This window comes from Tursiops truncatus, chromosome 8 (assembly GCF_011762595.2).
Source record: "Tursiops truncatus isolate mTurTru1 chromosome 8, mTurTru1.mat.Y, whole genome shotgun sequence".
Taxonomy (NCBI): Eukaryota; Metazoa; Chordata; class Mammalia; order Artiodactyla; family Delphinidae; genus Tursiops; species Tursiops truncatus.
In genome coordinates, this window is record NC_047041.1 from 56,698,896 (window position 1) to 56,718,811 (window position 19,916).

A 19,916-nucleotide genomic window follows, 5' to 3' on the forward strand; every position below is an offset into this window, starting at 1 on the left:
CGAAGCCAGCTCCGGGAGAAGTGGGTGTGTTAGAGGCCGGGCGGGGCCGGGTGAGGGGACGCCCTGAGGAAGGGGAAAGACAGCTGAGCGCGGGTTGGAGCACAGAGCGGAGGGGGCGCAGACGGTGCTGGCCGCGGGCTGCGAGCAGGGGGGGCTGGCGGAGCGCCTTGGGGCGCAGTGCGGGGCACCCGCGAGCCCAGGGCGAGGTGTCCAACGAACAGACGGCGCCCCTGGGAGCCTTGCCGACCGGCAGGTAAGGCGCACCCGCCGGCTCGGGAAGGCTGAGCCGGCGCCAGGGGTAGAAATGAGGGGTGTATCCGCCTCCCTGGAGGCCGCCACCCGACGCAGATACATACTGATCCTCCCCTGGACAGAGCCACAGGGATCCCGGGGCGCACGTGGGAGCGCGAAGCTGGGCTCCTGGCACGCCTTGCCCGGAAACCGTGGGGGCTTAGGTCGGCACTCACGGGCCCCGGGACGGCGGCACCCAAGCTCCTTCCACATCCACAGATATGCGAGCGCACGATATAACAACCAACCTGCGCCTCCGCAGCGAGAGCACACGCGGAAATGGCGCTCCGGGACCCGGCGTGTCTTCTTGCTTGGCGGGAGCCGCTTGCTCAGCGTGCGAGTTGCCTTGCCCATTCGCTACTTTATTGTGCCCCTCGCCCTATGCGCCCCAGTCCTGGGAAAAGCCTAGAAGCTCCCTTAGATGTCTTCTAGTACTAGTAACATAGATCTAGGCTGGGAGTCAGGAGACTTGAGTTCTAGTTTACAGGTTGTGTAAACCTGTGCCAATCGCCCACCTGCTCTGTGCTTTGTGCGTTCTTTTCCTGGGTCACCAAATGTAAAATGAGCCTCCTGGTCCTGTTGCCCATGTACTCCGTATGGCATGTGGGGGAAGGGGACTGGGCCCGGGAGTTTCTTGTGTAGAAAGTACAGGAGTTCAGACCCCTGTGTGAGGGCCCCTTGGAGAGTGTCTCCTCCTATCCTCCTCCCCACTCCTCAGTAGTTTGCGTATGGGGAATCTGAGGCCCAGGGGGGAGATGGCTTGTCCAGGGTCACACCAGGGACCAGACAGAAGTAGAACCCAATTCTCCCCACTCCTAGCCCAGGGCTGATTCCACTTCAGCTACAAAAGTGCGTTGTAAATATGTTAGCTGCTCTTTATCTCCTGGCATCCAGCCAGTTAACCGCTCTGAATGGAGGAGAGCCAAGCTGGAGGCAAGGAAACTGCTTTCAGATTTTCTTGACTCCTTAAGATGAGAACAAACAACCTTCATCCCTCACTCACTCCACACTTTGCAAAACACACTTCTATCTATAAACTGAATGGGTGGATGCTCAAAATGCCTACTAAGAGGGAGGCAGGACAAGATATCCCATCTTACTGATGGGGAGAATGAGGCCCCAGAGTGGAGAAATGACTTAACCAAGACACACGGCTAGACATGTCTACAAAATAGGGGCAGGTCTCTTGACTCCAACTCTGGTGTGTTCTCTATCACCAGCAGGACTACAGAATGGTACCCCTAAATGGAGAGAGATTACAGGGCTGATCAGAGAGGATGAGAAACAAGGAAGGCTTCTGAAGGAGGTAAGTGTGTCTGAGAATGAAGAAAAGTAATAAAGAACCTCCTGGCTTCCTCTGAGGGTAGGAGAACCTAAGATGGGGAGAGGGGACATAGGGATAGCTGTTCTTGGTAATACTGGGGGGCGGCGGAGGAGATAGGGAAACAGAAAAGGAAATAGGTGACCAGGCTGCCCAATAATTCTCTCTTATGTTTACATAATACTTTGCAATTTCTAAAACACCTTTCCCCTTTGGTCTCCCCGAGTTGCGTGTGAGGCAAGCAGGACAGGGGTAATTATCCCCATCTCATAGATGAGATTCAGAGAACATACATGCAGTGCTCAAGGTCACATAGCCAAGCATACAGCCAAGATTGGAACCATGAAAGGCATACCTGAAAGGCAAGATTAGAGGCTGGGAGACTGGGAGTTGGACTGTGTGTGTGCAGCAGGTGTGTGTGTGTGGCTGCCCCCTGGGTGGGTACACAGGGAAGAGGGTTGCTAAGCTGCTGCTGGTGTTTTGGGGCCAAGAATGTTTGCCCTTTGGATTGAATGGGGTTCCGGTGCAGGGAACATCTGGGCTTCCAAAGGTGGCTTAGAATTCCTCCTCCCCTGACTCACTTGCCCATCTGACTGAGATGGTGTCTTTTCTTTGAGCTTCCCCTTCCCCAGACCAAATGGAATCTGTTTTGGCCTGCCCTTGAAGTTGCTTTTTAAGTGCTGTAAGCTGTTTTCATGAATGCGTATGTGTGTGCGCAGGGGGGAATAGTCTAATAAGAAGAGACATTTATCCACCTATTCTTGAGTGCCTGCTATAAAGAAATGTATGAGGCACAGGTCCCTACCTTCACACCTCCCAGCGCACAGTTTAGTATATCTATATCTATTTATATTTATACAGATATACACACCCAATTTCAATACAGCATAGTGCTCTAATAGGGTTTTATGCAAAGCACTTTAGGAACAGATGAGAAGAAGAGACTTAACTGGCTAGGGAGTGGGGAAGGTGGTGTCTCAGGAGAGGATCTACAGAGGTTATATTGGAGCTGGGTCTTGAAGGATGAGTAGGAGTTCACTAGGCAGATAAAAAAGAGGAAGGGTATTTTTGCCTAAGAAAACAGCATGAGCAAAGGCAAGAGGTGTGCAAGTGCAAGGAATGTTTGGGGAATGGCCTATAGCTCAGTATCATGGGACACAGGCAGTGGGGAGAGCTGTGGTGAGATGGCACTGGAGGCAGGGTCATATCCAAAGGAGCTTGAATGATAATCGCAGGAGGTTAGACTGTCCTATAGGCAACAGAGGACTTATAGTGGAAAGATATGTGGATGAGATACCTGTTTCTGGTCCCAGTTCCTAGGCTGTGAGACCTTGAGCAAGTGATTTCCTCTTGGGGTGGGGTGGTTTTTCCCACTGGTTGAATGAGGTGGTTACACCAATGATGTGATTAAGATCCCTTCCAGCTCAGATTCTATTTCTGTGTCTCCTTCTAACTATACGTTCAGGTTCCTCTCCCGCCAGCCCATGGTGGTGATAAGACCACCAGAGGGGCCAGAGGCAAAACTGTGCATTCCCAGGAGTTATCTCTGGATCCACTTGCTTTATGTGGCCTTTTTCCCCTGCCTCTCTACCACATTTCCAAGCACTTCAGACACTCATTCTGCAAGAGAAGCTGAAACAGAGCATAGGGAAACCAAAAGAACCGATGGTGGCGTTTCACTTTTCCCCAGAGAAACCTGAAAGAAAACCTTACTAAGATATCCAGTTCATCCTCCAGGTCCCAGCTTTATGCCTCCATTCCCAAGTTAGAGGCCAGGCGAGCTCAAGTCAAGAACAGTTTTGGCAAAGCTGTTAATGTGTTGGAAAGAGTGCCATCAGGGTGTGGAGGAAGAGAGTGCACCTGGCTTGTATAGAAGAGCAGGAGTAGGTCTGGAGCAGAAAGGGCCATGGGGAGCAAGGCTAGAAAGGAAGGTTAACTCTTCCAAAAGTTACCAACTTCTCCCCTTACTGGATCCTCAGTTAGATTGGCAAGAGCGACTTCCCTGGCTGTCCAGTGGTTAAGACTCCGCACTTCCAATCCAGGGGGTGCGGGTTCGATCGCTGGTCAGGGAACTAAGATCCCACATGCCAGTGGTGCGGCCAAAAAAAAAAAGATGAGCAAGAATCTGTAGTGCAGGAAAAAGGAGTAGTGGTAGACTTAGAGGAGATGATGCCCCAGGACATGAGGAGCCTGTGTTTGGTGTGATATGCAGCTCAGATGCCAGAAGACATTGCCATTTGTAGCGGAAAGAGCACCTGAACAGCACCGCAAAGACCTGGGTTCTCATCAGAGCTCTACCATTTACTAGCCATGTCATTTTGGACTAGTCACTTCCCCTCTCTGACCTTCAGCTTTCTCAACTACAAAATGGAGGGGTTGGCCTAGAATCTAGATTCTAAACAATCTTCAAAATCTCTTTTCAGTCACTGTTCATCTCCCTTCCTAAATGATGTGTCTAGTTCCTTCTTTTTCTGTCCCCTCCCCACCCAGCTCTGGGCCTTCCCAGCTCCCAAAGTCAATATTGAGACCCCAGATGTGTCCAGGGACATCCTGAAGACATGTCAGGACATCCGGAGGGGCTGAGGAGCCTTAGGGCGCCCACAGGGAGATTCCTGGAGCTGACCAGGAGCCAGTGAATTTGCTGTTGTTTGGTGAGTCTTCCAGATGGAGGTGGCCCTCCGTCTGCCTTGTCAGTTCAAACCCCCATGCAAAGCTATCGAAGAAAACTGGTGACAGTGACTGCCCTGGGAAAGAAACCTGGGCCATTGGGAACAGAGAGACTGCATTTTCATTGTATGTACTGCTTCAATTTCTTTTTTTTTGCTGTGTATATGTATTTACTTCTCAAAAATGAAAAACAGATTTTCATTTTAATGAAAACCGTGTTTTTTATTAAAATGTATTTAAAAAATCCTCTTCACTGTAATAAAAGTATATGCTCAAGCAAGCCTGGGGCAGGGGGCAGAGCAGAGATAATAATCTTTTTTTTTTTCCTTTTTAATTAAAAAAATTTTTTTTAAATTTTAATGTGGTAAAAAGCAACATAAAATTTATTGTCTTAACATTTTTAATGGTACATCTCAGTAGTGTTAACTATCTTTACATTTTTATGCAGCAGATCTCTAGAAGTTTTTCATCTTGCAAAACTGAAACTCTGTACCCATTGAACAACAACTCCTGGTGATAATCTTTTTTGATAGATGAGGAAACTGAAGTGCAAACAGGGCAAGAAACTTATTTCCCTCAAAGCGAGCTCTTCCCGCACTTATGCCATCTGTCTGTTGTCTGCTTATAAAACTGTCTGAGGCCCCTTCCTCCTGCAACCACTGCCTTAGCCATTCCCACCCCCAAATGCCTCTCACATCCTCTATCTGTCCCCGCCCCCACCTTGTCATCCCCTCTGCCCCAGCTCAGGACTCAGCACCTTGAACCCATACTATTTCCTTATCACTGGGCTCCCTGCCTCCATCCCTGCCCTCTTTACTCCACACTCCACACAGAAGCCAGAGTGTCCTTTCCAAGAACAGATCTGATTATTTTACCCCCTTTTAAAATATCATTCCATGGTTTTTCTCCACCTACAGGATAAAGTTCCAACTGCAGCCTGGCACTCAAGGCCCTCTATGATTTGGTTTGGGCCAGTGTCTCCATCCCACATCCTATCTTATCCTTTCACGCATCTTACACTCTTTATGCTACTTTCCATTCTTCAAAGTGTGCTTTCTAGTCCATCTGTTTGCTTCCCTTGCCTTCTCTACTTCCAAAAAATCCTTCAAGGTCCAACTCAAATTCTTCCATCACTGTGAACACTCTCTGAGCACTGGTCAGAATTCATCCCTTCTTCCTTTAAGCCCCAGTAGCTCCTACATTGTCTCCCACATTAAGAGCTGGCTTTGTGCCCCTGAGTATAGGGACTGGCCTCCTAGAGCTCCCAGAATAAGGCTGCCCAGGAGTGGGCCTCCATAAACGATGACTTGGCCAGGTGATTCACTGAGCCATTAATTTCATTGTGCTGCTCCTGCTTTCCATTAGCCCATATGAGGAAAGAGGAAGGCACAGTTATATGCCATGTACACAATGATGTTGTTTTCCCACTTGTTGCCTGACAAGTGGGATAGTAGATGAGAACCTATGCCTCCTCGATCTTAACTCTTCCCCTTTTCCATCCAGACAAGGTTGCCCGAGTACTAGATGGCAGGGGGCCCCAAGGCCTTGCATAAACTGTGGGCCAGTCCTGGATTATTGCTGTATTATTTTGATTCTTCCCCCCAAATTCTGCATTCATAGAGTTCTTCATGAATATTTATCATGGTCATAACTAACTGTCATCTTTTCCGGGGAAGAGACGTGATGGTTAATAGTCAAGTTAAACAGCTCTACCTAGATAAAGGAGGGCTTTGGAACCAGTCAGTGAACACTGAGTGCCTGGCCTATAGAGAAATCCAAAGTGGCCATCTTTACTGGAGACCACTGAGGGAAGGAGAACTAGGGTAGTCCCCTAGACTTGGAGGAGAGACACAGCCTTCCTGACCAGGAGCATGTGGTCTGCTGATAACCCTTATCAATAGCAAGAGGACAGCCACAAATTGCCTTATATGTAAGTGCTGGGGCAAAGGGAAGGCTGCGATGATAAAGCTTGTGGAGTATGTTGGGAGCACACAAAGGCTTCCTGAAGGAAGTGAGCATGGAGCCTTGTTTAAAGGAATGACATATGTTTTTCCAGAGACTAGGATACAAGGCTGCCTTTGGCTATTTTTCTACATTGTAGACTAAGGATCTCTGAGAGGAAGGAAAAGGAACATCTGCTATCACCAGTTATATGCCATGTACACAGTGACATTGTTTTGGAAGGCAGGATAGTTGAGGTGCTAGTGTCTTTTCTCTCTGGGGTGGGTATAACCCCAAACTGGACTGAGTATTCCTTTCACTCCAAAGGCCTCAGGCCCAGTGCCTGCAGTGGTTATCAGCCTTTGCCTGCTCCCCCAGCCACCTCCTTTCCAACAGAATTTCTCCTCAATAGCTAGGAATACCTAGAGTGGGACCTAGGATGCTTTAGAGGTCAAATGACCCAGCCTCTGGCCTCCAGGTAGGGGGAAATCTAAGCCATCCCCAAACATCTTCTACATGGTGTCTGTGGAGCATAAGAAAGAACTGTGCTGAGGGAGAGTTCTGAGGAATGTCTTCTAACTGTGCCACACAGTCCTCCCCAGAGCTGGTGTGGAGGCCAGAGGAGCTCTGAGCTGGCCATCGAAGAGCAGGACTGTACCTCGGCTCTGCCTCCAGTATTCTCTGTGATCATGGACAAGCCAACTATTCTCTCTGGGCCTGTGTGTAAAATGGAAGAAATTACATTAAATAATCCCTAAGGCCCTTCTAGCCTAAAGCTCAGTGACTTTTAGAACCCAAAGAAAGGACAGATCAGCATGCTTACAATGGTCAAGGAAGACTTCCTTCCACAAGTATTTATTGAGCACCTACTGAGTGCTGTCATAAGTGCTCATACATAGCAGTGAATAAAACAGACACATTCCCTGCCTTCCTTGGGCTGGCAGTCTAGTGGAGAAGACAGACAAGCAAACAAGTAGTTAGAATAAATTGTGATGTTGGGATTTTAGCTGGGGTCTGAAGGAGTGGGAAGGTCATTCAATCTACAAGTAACAGAAGCCATCCTCTCTCTTTTCTGTCACTACCAGAGCATCCTCCGATTCTTCCCCCACCTGAATCCCTGTTGCTATGGAGACCACCAATGGGACTGAGACCTGGTATGAGAGCCTGCACACTGTGTTGAAGGCTCTAAATGCTACTCTTCACAGCAACTTGTTCTGCCGGCCAGGGTCAGACAACCTGACTGAGGAGAGGCGGGCCAGCCTACCTGGCCGTGATGACAACTCCTACATGTACATTCTCTTCGTCATGTTCCTATTTGCTGCCACTGTGGGCAGCCTCATCCTGGGATACACCCGCTCCCGCAAAGTGGATAAGCGCAGTGACCCCTATCATGTATACATCAAGAACCGTGTGTCTATGCTCTAATGCTAAGAGGCCGGGGATGGCAGAAGATCAAGATTCCTGAGGATTATCTTGTGGGGCCTCCAGAGCTCAGCTATGTGTTACATCAGGCCTCAGTGTTCTAATCTGTAAGATCAACAAGAAACAGTACTAAGGGAGGTCATCATTGGGGAAGGAGGAGAGGATCTAGCAGACCTAGGCCTTGTGGATAAGGACTTTTTCCAGCAAAGATAGACGTTACAGACAGTAGGAGCCCTTTGAACAAATATATAAAAGTGGCAGGAATTCCCTGGTGGTCCAGTGGTTAGGACTCCGTGCTCTCACTGCCAAGGGCCTGGGTTCAATCCCTGGTCGGGAAACTGAAATCCCACAAGCCGTTCAGTGTGGCCAAAAAAAAATAAATAATAAATAATAAAAATATATATATATATATACACACACACACACACACACACACACACACACATATATATGTATATATATATATATAAAAGTGGCAACATATAATGACAAATGAGTGTTCTAGTGGCCGGAGTGTTGGGGGCTAGGGGCTAGAGGAAGGAAAAGAGGAAGTTGTAGCAGAGGGAAATGAGACAGGAAAATGCCCTGAGGACACATTTTTTGATGTGTTATCTTCAATGACCATGAGAAGCAGCAATGATTATCTCATATCACAGACAGGAAATCTAAGTTATGTTACTTACTTATGTTTTTTCACATTTTATGTTTTTCAGCCCATTTAACATTTGTGATTTTACCCCCCGTGAGGGAAGCAGAGCAAGTGCCATTCTGCCCATTTGGGCCAAAGCAGTACCATGACTGGAACCCAGGTTCTCTGGTCACCTTGCCTAGTGCTTTGCAAAACTGTGTGCTACCTAGGAGTGGATCTAGGCCTGAAACTTATATAATTCTGGGGGGCCCTCCTTAAGAAAAAGAATTTTAAAATATCTTATTGTTGCAAGAATTACAAAAACATATCACCATGTTAATACATTGTTGGGGCCCCTCCTAAGATCTTAAGAAGGAGCCATGCAAGTACAGAGCCCTGACTGTTAAGCCTCATTAACTCCATGGTCCCTGTGCCCTTCCACCAATGTCGCAGTGCCTTTCCCAGCCCCATCTCCAGTCCTGGGGACTTCACTACCTCTAAGGCAGCCTCTAACATTTTGAATGAATTCTGTGAGTAATTTTCTGATATCAAGTTGAAATCTGCTTCTAGAAGATTATTATCACACCTAGAAGATTACCATATTAAAAGAGGCAGGTACCTGATTCAGTGGAAAGAGAACCAGCCCTGATTCTACTACCAGTGTGGTATATAAACTGGCTAGACACTTCCCTCTCTGACTCTTGTCCTTCTTCAGCACCATGAAATAGAAAGTTGAAATAGTTGAAAGTCTCTAAGGGCTCTACCAGATCTGATATTCTAGGCTTCACGTACATTGATTTGAACCACATAAAACTGCTGTGCTGGACTTCCCTGGTGGCGCAGTGGTTGAGAATCTGCCTGCTAATGCAGGGGACACGGGTTCAATCCCTGGTCCGGGAAGATCCCACATGCCGCAGAGCAATTAAGCCCGTGCGCCTAGAACCCACATGCTCTGCAACAAGGGAAGCCACTGCAATGAGAAGCCTGCACACCGAAACAACGACCCAACACAGCCAAAAGTAAAAACAAATTTATTTTAAAAAAAAGTCAGGAAGTTCCAATGAATCCAAGAGACACACACACACACACACAAAAACCTGCTGTGCTTGTCGGTCAAAAACAGCTGAATATCAGTAGTTTCACATGCTTCAGCTGAATACATGAAATGTGGCCAGCTACAAATCCCAGGCTGGAACCTCCCACTGTTCTGTTTAATTTCTGTTATTAAGGAATCTCCATGGGGTCTCCAGAAAGCCCTATCAAAACATACATATTTGTGTATATCAAAAACTTTGAAAGCATATTTTGAGAGCACTTATCTCTGAAGAGAAGGATTATGGGTGATTTTCCCTTTCTACTTTAAAAATTTATGTAATATTTGATTTATTTGACCATAAGTATGTTTCTTATATAATAACGGGGGGGGGAGGAAACTACTTTTACTTTGAAAAAATGAAAATAAACACCTGTGTGTTACTTGAATGGAGGATCACAGAACACATTTGCTCCCATGAGCAGTTAGTCATGTTGATTCCAGTTAGGAATGTTGATTCCATGCAAATCAGTGCTGAGCCCCACATGTGCTCTCAAGCCTTTCCTCATATCTTCTTGAGAGAGAAGGTGGAGACCTGCTTAAGAAGACGTGACATATAGGTGGACAACGGACTCGGAAGTCTACAGCTGGATGGGACTTTGGAGACCGCCCAGCCCAAACACCCAAATAAAATATGGAATCCCAACAAGAATAAGAATGAATGTCAGGTAATGGATGCTATCAGGATTTTGAGAAATGAGATTGAGTGGATGCAGAGGAGCCAGAGAAAGGTAGAATTTGAACTGGGCTTTGAGAGATAGGACAGATCTACGTGGGCAGAGAGAATGAACGGAACAAGACAAGGGAAGCTTGGAGGCAGAAATGTGGCAAGACCACCCTCCTGAAGAGAGCAGGTCGGCGGCTGGATGGAGCAGGAAGCAGCCCAGAGTGGCTGCGCTGGGAGTTCAGTGTCCCCATCTATGGGGGGACTCCCCTTCACACAGTCCTTGTACTCACAGGGCTTAAAAATAGAGTAATACAAATTCTTTTGCTTGTAAGTTACAGAAATCCAGTGTGTATTAGCATAAGCACAAAAGGGGATTTATTGAGAGGAGTATGGGGTAGTTCAAAAGAGGAGCTACCGGGGCTTCCCTGGTGGCGCAGTGGTTGGAAGAGCCCACATGCCGCGGAGCGGCTGGGCCCGTGAGCCATGCCTGCGCGTCCGGAGCCTGTGCTCCGCAAGGGGCTCAATATACCTCATTATGTACACTCAACGTTGGGCTAAATAAAAATATAAGATTTTAAGGTATAATTTAAACATTCTAATATTTTATGAGGTAGGTACTCCCCTTGGCTCTCCCCCCAGCTCTATCCCACTGCCTCCTTCAGCCCATAGACTCTTTTGGCTGCACTGGTTCTGCCCTCTGCTGGCCAGATCCCAGCACATCACCTTGGGCCCTCAAAGCAAAACTTCAATAATCACTCATTCAGACGCTGAGTGCCTACTATGTGCCATGCACTCATCTAGGCACACTTGGAATACAGAAACAAATGAAAAAGATCAAAGAAATCCCTGCCTTAATACTTAAAAGCACTTAATACTTAAGATACTACATGTCAGGCTATGGCCTAAGCATTTTACAGACATTAACTCATTTAGATTTTAAAACCTTCATAACATCCCTATGTAGCAGGTATTCCTTACAACTACTTCAGTAGAGCCCACTTGTTCTTCACATAGCTCCTTCCTCACTCTCAGCCCAATTTCAGCACCATGGCATACCCAGCCCAGACCATGGGTCTGAACGGTCCCCGGAGATGATTTGGGAAGATGACGGCAGAGTATTGACATCAGTAGACTGAAGTTGGGTTCCCTAGAAGCAAAGTCTGAGACAGGCATTTATTGAGGGAGCACTTTTTGGGGGAAACATGCAAGGGAAAGAGTGAAGTAGATAGGAAAGGGAACAAGACAAACAAGGTACATGTCAGGTCACATCTAGCCCTGGCCTGATCCACAGGGAACTGGGGCATAAACCACAAGGCAGACTTACACCCCCTTGGGGCAAAGGGGCCGGGCTTTTATGCCCCATATCAGTCAGTCATTGCTTGTGGGCCACCCTGGTGGGGAGGGGGAAGAGAGGAGGGTTGTGAGGAGGTGCCCATCAGCTGAGGGCAGGTCTCTGGAGAAGGGTGGCACCTGTGAGCAATTGCAGCCTAGACCAGTTGTCTTGGTTGGAGATCTGCAACAGCCTAGTTCCTCAGGAAGGTTCTGAAGCTCAATTTTCATCACAGGATCAGCCCCATCTTTAGTGACTATCCTTTTCTACCCTGTGTCAGTCACCATTGACTGCTGGCTGCTAGAGGGGGGCATGTAACCTCCCACGGGTGCTCACGTTTGGCTGAGCTGGAGAAGGCAGCAGCTCTGAGGTGACAGCAGCCAACACTCACAGCAGCTGGGGAAGGGGCCACACGGGGGCTCTGTCAGCATCCACAACAGCTGTGCTATTGGGGAAATGGGAGCAGAAGCAGAGTGTCACATCTTGTGATCTCCTTCTAGCTTAAGAGCCAAGAAGCACACACTAAATAAAGAACAAAACAAGATTACACCAAAAAGAACCCAATAGGAAACAATACACTTAAGTACAGAAAATGTGGGGAACCAATATTAAATGTGATGGTCAAGAAGAGGGAGAGGGATGTATTCATGGATGTTTCCTGGAGATGTGAGGTAGGATTTGATTAGGTGGTCCAGTGTAGTATGGTCCAAGGCAGCATTCCAAGTAGGTGGGTGGCTCTGCTCTACTCAGTCATTCAGGGACCTGGGATTATGACAGCCATTCTCAACGTGTAGCTTCCAAGTTTACTCTGGTTGAAGCATTTCTAGTTAGTGAGGAGAGAGAAAGAACAGAATTCCAGAGCCTGAGATTTGCTCTTAAGCAAGCAAGGCAAAAGCTGCATACATCCCATCTTCTCACATCTATTGACAAGGGTTCAGTAACATGGCCACAGCTGGCTGCAAGCAGCCAAACCTCAATTACTAAGGAAGAAAGAATGGATTTTGTGGACAGCTAGTGGTCTTCACTCTACCCTCCTCACTTTCCCCAGGACGGGTCATGATAAAAAAAATGTAGAGTCCTGGGAATTCCCTGGTGGTCCAGAGGTTAGGACTCCGTGCTTTCACTGCTGAGGGCGCGGGTTCAATCCCTGGTCAGGGAACTAAGATCCCACAAGCCGTGTAGTGTGGCCAAAAAAAAAAAAAAAGTACAGTCCTGCCAAGAGGAAGAAGTGCTATTATTCTGATTCAGTCATGTTTTCTGAGGGGTGCAAGCGGGAGCCTTGCAGGTCTAACTAAGCCTGTCCTGGGAATGTGACTTTTGCTCTTTTATTTATTTTTTTTCTGGCTCTGGTGAGTCTGGTCTCTCCTCTCATTGGAGTGGTAATATCCAAGATATTTGTTTAGGCAAAGGGGAAATAGACAAAGCAAGTCTTTCAGCCAGCTTTGTGTAGGAAAAAGAATCCTCTTTCACGTGCCACTAGGAAACCAAGAACATGATCTGCCTGGATGAAATCAGAGAACCCATCTATGGTTAAACTGTGAAAGAATGAGGTCTAGGAGCAGGAGAGAAGGAAATTAGTGAACAGGAAAGAAAGAGAAGAAAAATTACTATTTGATGACCAACCAATCTCTGCCAGGCACTGTGCTGGGAAGCTCTAGAGGTAATTATTTTTTTAACCTCATTTCATAGATGAAGTAACAGAAGCTCAGAAGTGAAATAGCTTGTTTCACATTCACTTAATATGTAGCACTGTCTAGATTTTAACACAGACTCACCTAAATTCAAAGCCCATATTCTCCCCACTATAGCTGGTCCCTTTGAGAGTCACATTAGTTCCTTTCTTGAAACTAAACACTCTTAATCTCCTAGCACACTCTGTGGCTGGCCTCTCTGCTCCCCTTCATGGTAGAGCAGTCACAATCTTGTCCTCGCCCAGCTCCTTTTACCCCCAAGCAAGATGCCTCAAAGAGAAGAGAGGTCATTGTCACAGTGCTTATGGGAATAATAAGTCAATTGGGACAGCTCTTGGGTAAGAGTCCCTGAGTCCCTACAGCACTAACTCAACACTGGGAATAAGAGAAACATATAGAGACCAGCCACAGAATCTGCTGGGAGATTAGAAGGGTTAAATCTCAAGAAAAGATCTAATGTGAATCATTGATGCACCTCCCTCAGTTGGAGAGAGGATGAGATTATTTAAATACATTTCAAAAGATCTCTGTGGGACAGCTACAGGCTTACAGTTCTGCTCTTGGATTACCATTCATTCATTCAAGAAATAATTATTAAGTACAACCAAGATATTTGGCAATGTGTTTGACAAAAGAATATAGCAGCAAACAAGAAAGGCACAGTCCCTGTCTTCATGGGGGCAAGGATAGCTCACCCACTTGTTTTTCTACCTAGAAAACGGTTCCATTTCTATGAAGCTCTACTTTGAACTACCCTCCTCTTCACAGGTGGAGGCTTCTTTCACTCATGTTATTGTCCTGCTTATAATTCTCTGATAATTTTTACCACAATGTACTCTCCAGGCATGTCTTTTCCCCTCCTAGAAACACTGCAAAGGTGCAAGCAGGGACCATGTCTAATGCATCTCTATGCCCTCATCAACTAGAATACGGCTTGGCACAAAGTGTATGCTCCATAAGTATTGGTGAAATGAATCAACATTATTATGAGTATTGTGCTACATAATCTCTCACATGTGTTTGTGTATGATGCTTTCAATCTTTCAAGACATTTCCATCTCCATTCTCTCATTTGGTTTAGAGAGTTTGGTCTGGTGGATTCAGTTAAAAGTGGATGTGAGAACACTTTGTAAAATATGAATGGTAAGGACTGTTACTGAACCACATTGACTATTGCTAGTCTTGAGGCCAGGATAATTTAGGTAACATACTTAAGATCACGCAGCAGTAGTCAGTACTAGAATCTATGTCTCCTGACTTCTGTTTCTGGACTTTTCCTCCCTGCATCAGGGGTAACTGACAAAAGAAAGGTACAGACAAAGTGCTCGGGGAGCCCCTAAATATGACTGCTAACTCCCAGGAGTGGATACAGTGACACTCTGCCCGGATCCTTGGGGTCAACGCACCCATCACCCAACTGCTGCAAACATGGGCTGCGGGCAGCTCACAGCTGCACCCCTCACTGTGCATTTTCCTGGGCCAGAGGGAACTATTTCAGCCAAGGCTATAACCCCTACTGGGGGGCAGCTCATGACCAATGACAGACTGATACAGGGATACAAAGGGCTGGTTCCCTCGCATCTATTTGGGACAACTGAGGAGCCATCTCAGCTCCAGAACTCCTGGTAGGATCAGCTGAGGTTTCGGTTGCAACCAAATCGTGAGTTAGCTTCTCCCTCTGCCCACTCCTGCTTCCTCACTTCCTTACTGATGTAGCTCCCAAGAGCGCTCTCCAAAAGACCTGCATGCCACTCTCCACCTCAGTCTGTTTCCAAGGGAATCAATCTCTCCCTCAAGAACTGTTCCCTAGCACTGAGCCTGTTCCTAAGTAGTTGTCAGTAATGACAGAGGAATGGGATGATACAATATAGATGGAGACAGTTAGTGGTTCTAGCAAAACCAAAATGAAGACAAGGCAGTAATAGAGACTGGCAGTGTAGAAAAACAGCGAGTTATGGTCACTGAATAAAAACTGGCCACTAGAGGGCCCAGCACTACTCATCTATAGTTCTGCAGCTGCCTTAGAGCAAAATTCTAATTTTGCCCTTGACTTGGCAGACACCAGTATAATTGTCTACACGAGGGGGAAAACTGCTGGTCTAATGCTTCCTTCTCTTTTATCTATGCCATGAACATCAGTGTCCTAGCCTGTTCCAATACCCTGTCACCAAGCACTCTGTGCCATTACATATAAACGTATTCCCATAAATCAAAGCTTCCAAAGTCTGTGTTTTTTCCACCCACTGCTCTCATTGTTCCCAAGGAGTTCCAAAGATCAGAAATGTGGAATTCCAAACAGTTGGTTGTGACAATTTTCACCCCAAAATGGAGAGAATCAGCAACATAATCTGTTTAGTCCTGTCACTTCCCCTTCCCCGCCCACTTCCCCAGTTGGCAGTAAAGATAAGACATACAGGATTACATATGAACTGTAGTGGCCAAGGAAGAAAGGGGTCATGGGAATCTTCACAGAAGATGAAAAAGTTTGAGAACATTGTGTATGAATTAATGATTGATTAATTAAATCAATTTATTTTTTTTCTGCTGTGGACTCAGTAAAAAGACTTAAAGAAAATTTTCCTCTGCATCCTTTTCAGAAACACAGTTAGTCCTTTGTAGGTTGGGAGGCTTTCTTTGAGGGATAGGGAGGGTAGGTTTGGACCATTTAGAGGTCTCTGTTTCCAACATATACATTCTTTTATTTTTTTTTAATGTTGTATTCTTTTTTTTTAATTGAATGAAAAATTCTTTAAATTCTATAGTGCTTTACAATTTTCAAAGGTTTCACACACATGATTTCATGTAATCCCATAATGACCCTTTTTCCCCCTACTCCTATATTGCCCTTTCCCCTTCTCCCCACTGGTAACCACTAGTTTGTTCTCTAAATCTGTGAGTCTGCTTCTTTTTTGTTTTATTCACTAGTTTCCAACATATACATTCTTTTTTTTAAAATAAATTTATTTATTTTATTTATTTTACTTTTGGCTGCGTTGGGTCTTCGTTGCTGCATGCGGGCTTTCTCTAGTTGCGGTGAGCGGGGTTTACTCTTCGTTGCGATGCAAGGGCTTCTCATGGTGGTGGCTTCTCTTGTTGCAGAGTATGGGCTCTAGGTACACAGGCTTCAGTAGTTGCGGATCGTGGGTTCTAGAGCGCAGCCTCAGTAGTTGCAGCACACGGGTTTAGTTGCTCTGCGGCATGTGGGATCATCCCGGACCAGGGCTCGAACCCATGTCCCCTGCATCAGCAGGCGGATTCTTAACCACTGTGCCACCAGGGAAGCCCTCCAACATATACATTCTCAAAGGGACAGAGCTGGATTGTTTGGGAGGGGGGAAAACTCTGAAGATTAATAGGGAGCAGAGTTGGAGTATACATAGGCAGGAGGGGACCTGAACTTGGCTCTCTCCCAGTATCTCTGGCAGTGGTGACTATAAGCACACCTGGGGAATGAACACCAAGCCATGGCTTTGGGAGCCATAGGGGAGTTCTTGGTGGCCTGGTTTAGAATAGAAGGAGCAGATGCCTTGAGCCACTGGGTCAGATACATCTGACTGCAATACTCCTGCTTGGACAATGAGCTACAACTTCAATGGACTGAAGACACTTCCCCAGGTTTTCTAGATTGGGTAAGCCCTGAGGTTGTTTTATCCCCACAGAAGTTCTGATATCGAATGTCCCACCAACATGGTAGATGAGGCTGAAGCTAAATTTAATTTGAATTAGAAAAATTAAAATTTAATTTGATTCAGAAAAAAAGTAAAGACATCTAATGTTTTTGCGCTTGTTATTGAACAAGTCAAATGGGTTCCAATAGTTGGAGCTCTGATATCACAATAGTAAATCTAGCCTGGCTAGGTAAATAAAAGAATAGTAAATAATATTTTGAGGGATTATCAGGCGTTAGGCAATACACTATTTCATTTAACCCTCACAATGTACCTAGGAGGTATACTGAGACCTAGAAAAGTCAAGTGGATCACCGCAGGTCACATGGTTAGTAAATGGCAGAACCAGGTTTTCTGGACTCCACGTCTGTCTAACTTTCTATTGTCATCTAGCCTTGCATTCACTGACATCTAGTCCATTGCTCACTAATTCATTTAGCCAGATATTCACTTAGACAGTGAGTGGTAGCAATACAGTTATTCTGTTACTTGAACAGTGAGATAGATCTAGTAATAACTTGAAGAACGAAAGTATCTTAGAATTATAGAATGTTTGCACTGGCAGCTGGTCTAGTGGAAAGAGCAAAACTTTAGAGCCCAGTGGATTCACTTGGAATCCTGGCTCTGCTATTCACTCCCTATGTGACCTTGAGCAATTTATATCACCTAATTCATTTTCAGTTTCCATATCTGTATATCATAAATAATAATACACATACTTGAGGCTGATGTAAAGATTAGAGATAATATTAGAGATAATCTCTCTCTCTCTTTCTCTCTCTCATACACATACATACACACACATAGGACCAGCTACATGATTTGCCACATAATTTATGGGGCTCAGTGCAAAGTGAAAATGCAAAGCCTCTTGTTTAAAAATTATTAAGAATTTCAAGATGATGACAGCAGATTAAACCAAGCATGGGGCCCCTCTAAGGGTCCTGATGGCATGTCAAGTGCCTGGCACAGAGTAAGTGTGCAATAAATGGTAGTTCTTTTTTCTCTCTAGATCATTGATTCCAACCCTCTCCTTTTGCAGCTGAGGAAACTAAAGTCCAAAGAAGATGAAAAATGTGAGTTAATGGCAGAGCCAGGACCACAACCCAGACCTCCTCTGTTCAGTCAGTAGTCTTCACCTCAGCCCTTCTCAAATGTTTTCTGTATAATGGCAATAGATATTCCATGAATAAAAGTTTCCATCAACAAGCAAGTTTGCAAAACACTGGATTAAGGTTAAATAGACATCTTTTGCAGAGCTCTTCAAGAGACTTTTCTATGAGCAACATGAATCTCCAAGACAAGGATATTAAATGGAACATTCCCCCAAGTATTGATATGGAATCCTTTCTCAGGAGCCTATTAAATAGCCCTAAGAATGCTTTCTTATACACTGCTGCAGGGCAGTGGAAGTTTCCATGGATTTTGATCTGCAGGGTGTGGTTGTTCTTATTCTAAATTAGAAGCAAACATATCCCTTCCATTAGGCCTTTCCGTCCACATCTCTGCCCTGGCTGACTTGTGAGCCTGAGGATATAAAAATAATGAAAACCAGACTCCAGAAAGAGCATACTTGTTTAGAGTCACCTAATTGCATCCAAAAGGCAGATCTGCTCTGCCCCTCTCCCAGGAGTAGGAATATAGAGGAAAAAACATACACCATGACCCCGAAATTCTTTCCATTCTGAGCAATTTGCTCACAGCCACCACATCATAAAAGTAACAGCTAAAGTCCCTTACGAAAGCACACAGGAGGCCAGGAAATCATGATTCTCATGTTAGCTCTTCCTCTATTAGCCACTGGACCTAGACTAGTTCATTCATCTACTCATCCTCTTACTTTCATTGAAAACCCTCTTGCATCAAATTAATCTCTCCCTTCTTTGGCTACCGTACACTTATATTTTGTCTGTAGCACTCTTCCCCCCAGGCCTGTGAAAATCTCTTTGGAACATAGTTTGAGAACCAGTAGTTTAAATGATCTCTACAGTTCCTTTCAGTTCTGATAATCTGTAATTCATATTTGTACGTAGTTTTGCAAGCTATTGCCTCCACCTGTTAATAAAGGACCCTAGCTCCTTGAGAAACGCATCTCTTAATTTCTGGGAGGCCCAAAGAGTGATTCTCACTCACTGGGTTGTTGAGATACCAGGTGACGCTGACCCTTCTGGAGTCCCCAGTCCACAGAATCCATTATATGGGTTGTGCAGAGGAGAGAAGAATACTTTTCTCCTGCCATTGTGCTATATTTTGTCACATGAGCTTCCAATAGGTGTTATTTATGCCCTTTTGACTCATGGAGTTTTTAGTAAAGAAGGTCTTCTATATTTTGCTGATTCCTCCTCACCCCCATTCCCCTCCACAAATTACTAAGCATGAACCAATGGTGGGGTAGGGGTAGGGGTAGGGGAAGGGCTGCAGTGAGGCCAGGAAACAAATCTGCATGATAAACCTAATATTGATTGAACTTTGACTCACTTCTCGTTGATTTTGAAGATTCGGTTGCTGGACCAGATTGCCTATCTCCTTGCTTTCCTTAGGATGAGTTCCTCCCCGGAGAGACCCAAGACCTTCATGAAAAACAGACTTTGTGAGTTGGGCCCACTAAGGTGGAAGCACCTGTTTGGGTCCTCTGGGAAGCAGATGCCAAGATGGCGTAAGAAATACGAGAGACTTACTAGGGGAAACACCTGGGAAGGATAAAAGGGAGAGGGAAGGGCTTCGCTGGTGGCGCAGTGGTTGAGAGTCCGCCTGCCAATGCAGGCGACACGGGTTTGTGTCCTGGTCCGGGAGGATCCCACATGCCGTGGAGCGGCTGGGCCCGTGAGCCGTGGCCGCTGAGCCTGAGCGTCCGGAGCCTGTGCTCCACAACGGGAGAGGCCACAACAGTGAGAGGCCCGCGTACCGCAAAAAGAAAAAAAAAAAAAAAAAAAAAGGAGAGGGAAGAGGAGCAGGTTGGAGAGCCGCAGGCTGCAATGCAGGTCTGACACCTGTGAAACGAAAGGGAGAAGGAAGGAGCCTTGGGCAGGAGAAGCCTCAGACTTCGATGCAGCTCTGAGAAAGTCTCAGCCAGGCTAATCGGAAGCCACAACAAGACTGCCCATTACAGGAACGCTGTGTTAGGCAGGAGTGGCTTGGCTCTAGCATGTCTGCAGTGCTCAGCCACTGACAGGGAGAAGGAGAGGGAGAGCATGACT

At 46.0% G+C, this 19,916-nt stretch overlaps 1 protein-coding gene and 1 long non-coding RNA gene across 7 annotated transcripts in view; one reads left to right on the plus strand and one right to left on the minus strand.

Annotated features, from left to right (window-relative positions):
- LOC109551978 (uncharacterized) overlaps nucleotides 1–19,916 on the minus strand; it is a 90,702-nt gene that overhangs the window by 35,068 nt on the left and 35,718 nt on the right. The window lies entirely within an intron of this gene.
- Nucleotides 85–9,807, plus strand: KCNE3 (potassium voltage-gated channel subfamily E regulatory subunit 3). Of its 6 annotated transcripts, XM_073808463.1 has the most exons (5): nucleotides 85–253; nucleotides 1,512–1,597; nucleotides 4,103–4,263; nucleotides 4,731–6,209; nucleotides 7,306–9,807. In XM_073808463.1, the coding sequence occupies exon 5, from the start codon at nucleotides 7,346–7,348 to the stop codon at nucleotides 7,643–7,645; it is 300 nt and encodes a 99-aa protein (XP_073664564.1). In that variant the 5' UTR covers nucleotides 85–253; nucleotides 1,512–1,597; nucleotides 4,103–4,263; nucleotides 4,731–6,209; nucleotides 7,306–7,345; the 3' UTR covers nucleotides 7,646–9,807. The 6 variants fall into 6 exon arrangements, with proteins under 6 accessions (XP_073664564.1, XP_033718182.1, XP_019802160.2 ...); XM_033862291.2 differs by lacking the exon at nucleotides 4,731–6,209 and having other exon boundaries at nucleotides 4,103–4,405; XM_019946599.3 differs by lacking the exon at nucleotides 4,731–6,209 and having other exon boundaries at nucleotides 87–253.

Bases quoted from the DNA above. Each gene is read 5' to 3' on its own strand.
- KCNE3 (XM_033862291.2), top strand. From the start codon at position 7,346: ATGGAGACCACCAATGGGACTGAGACCTGGTATGAGAGCCTGCACACT.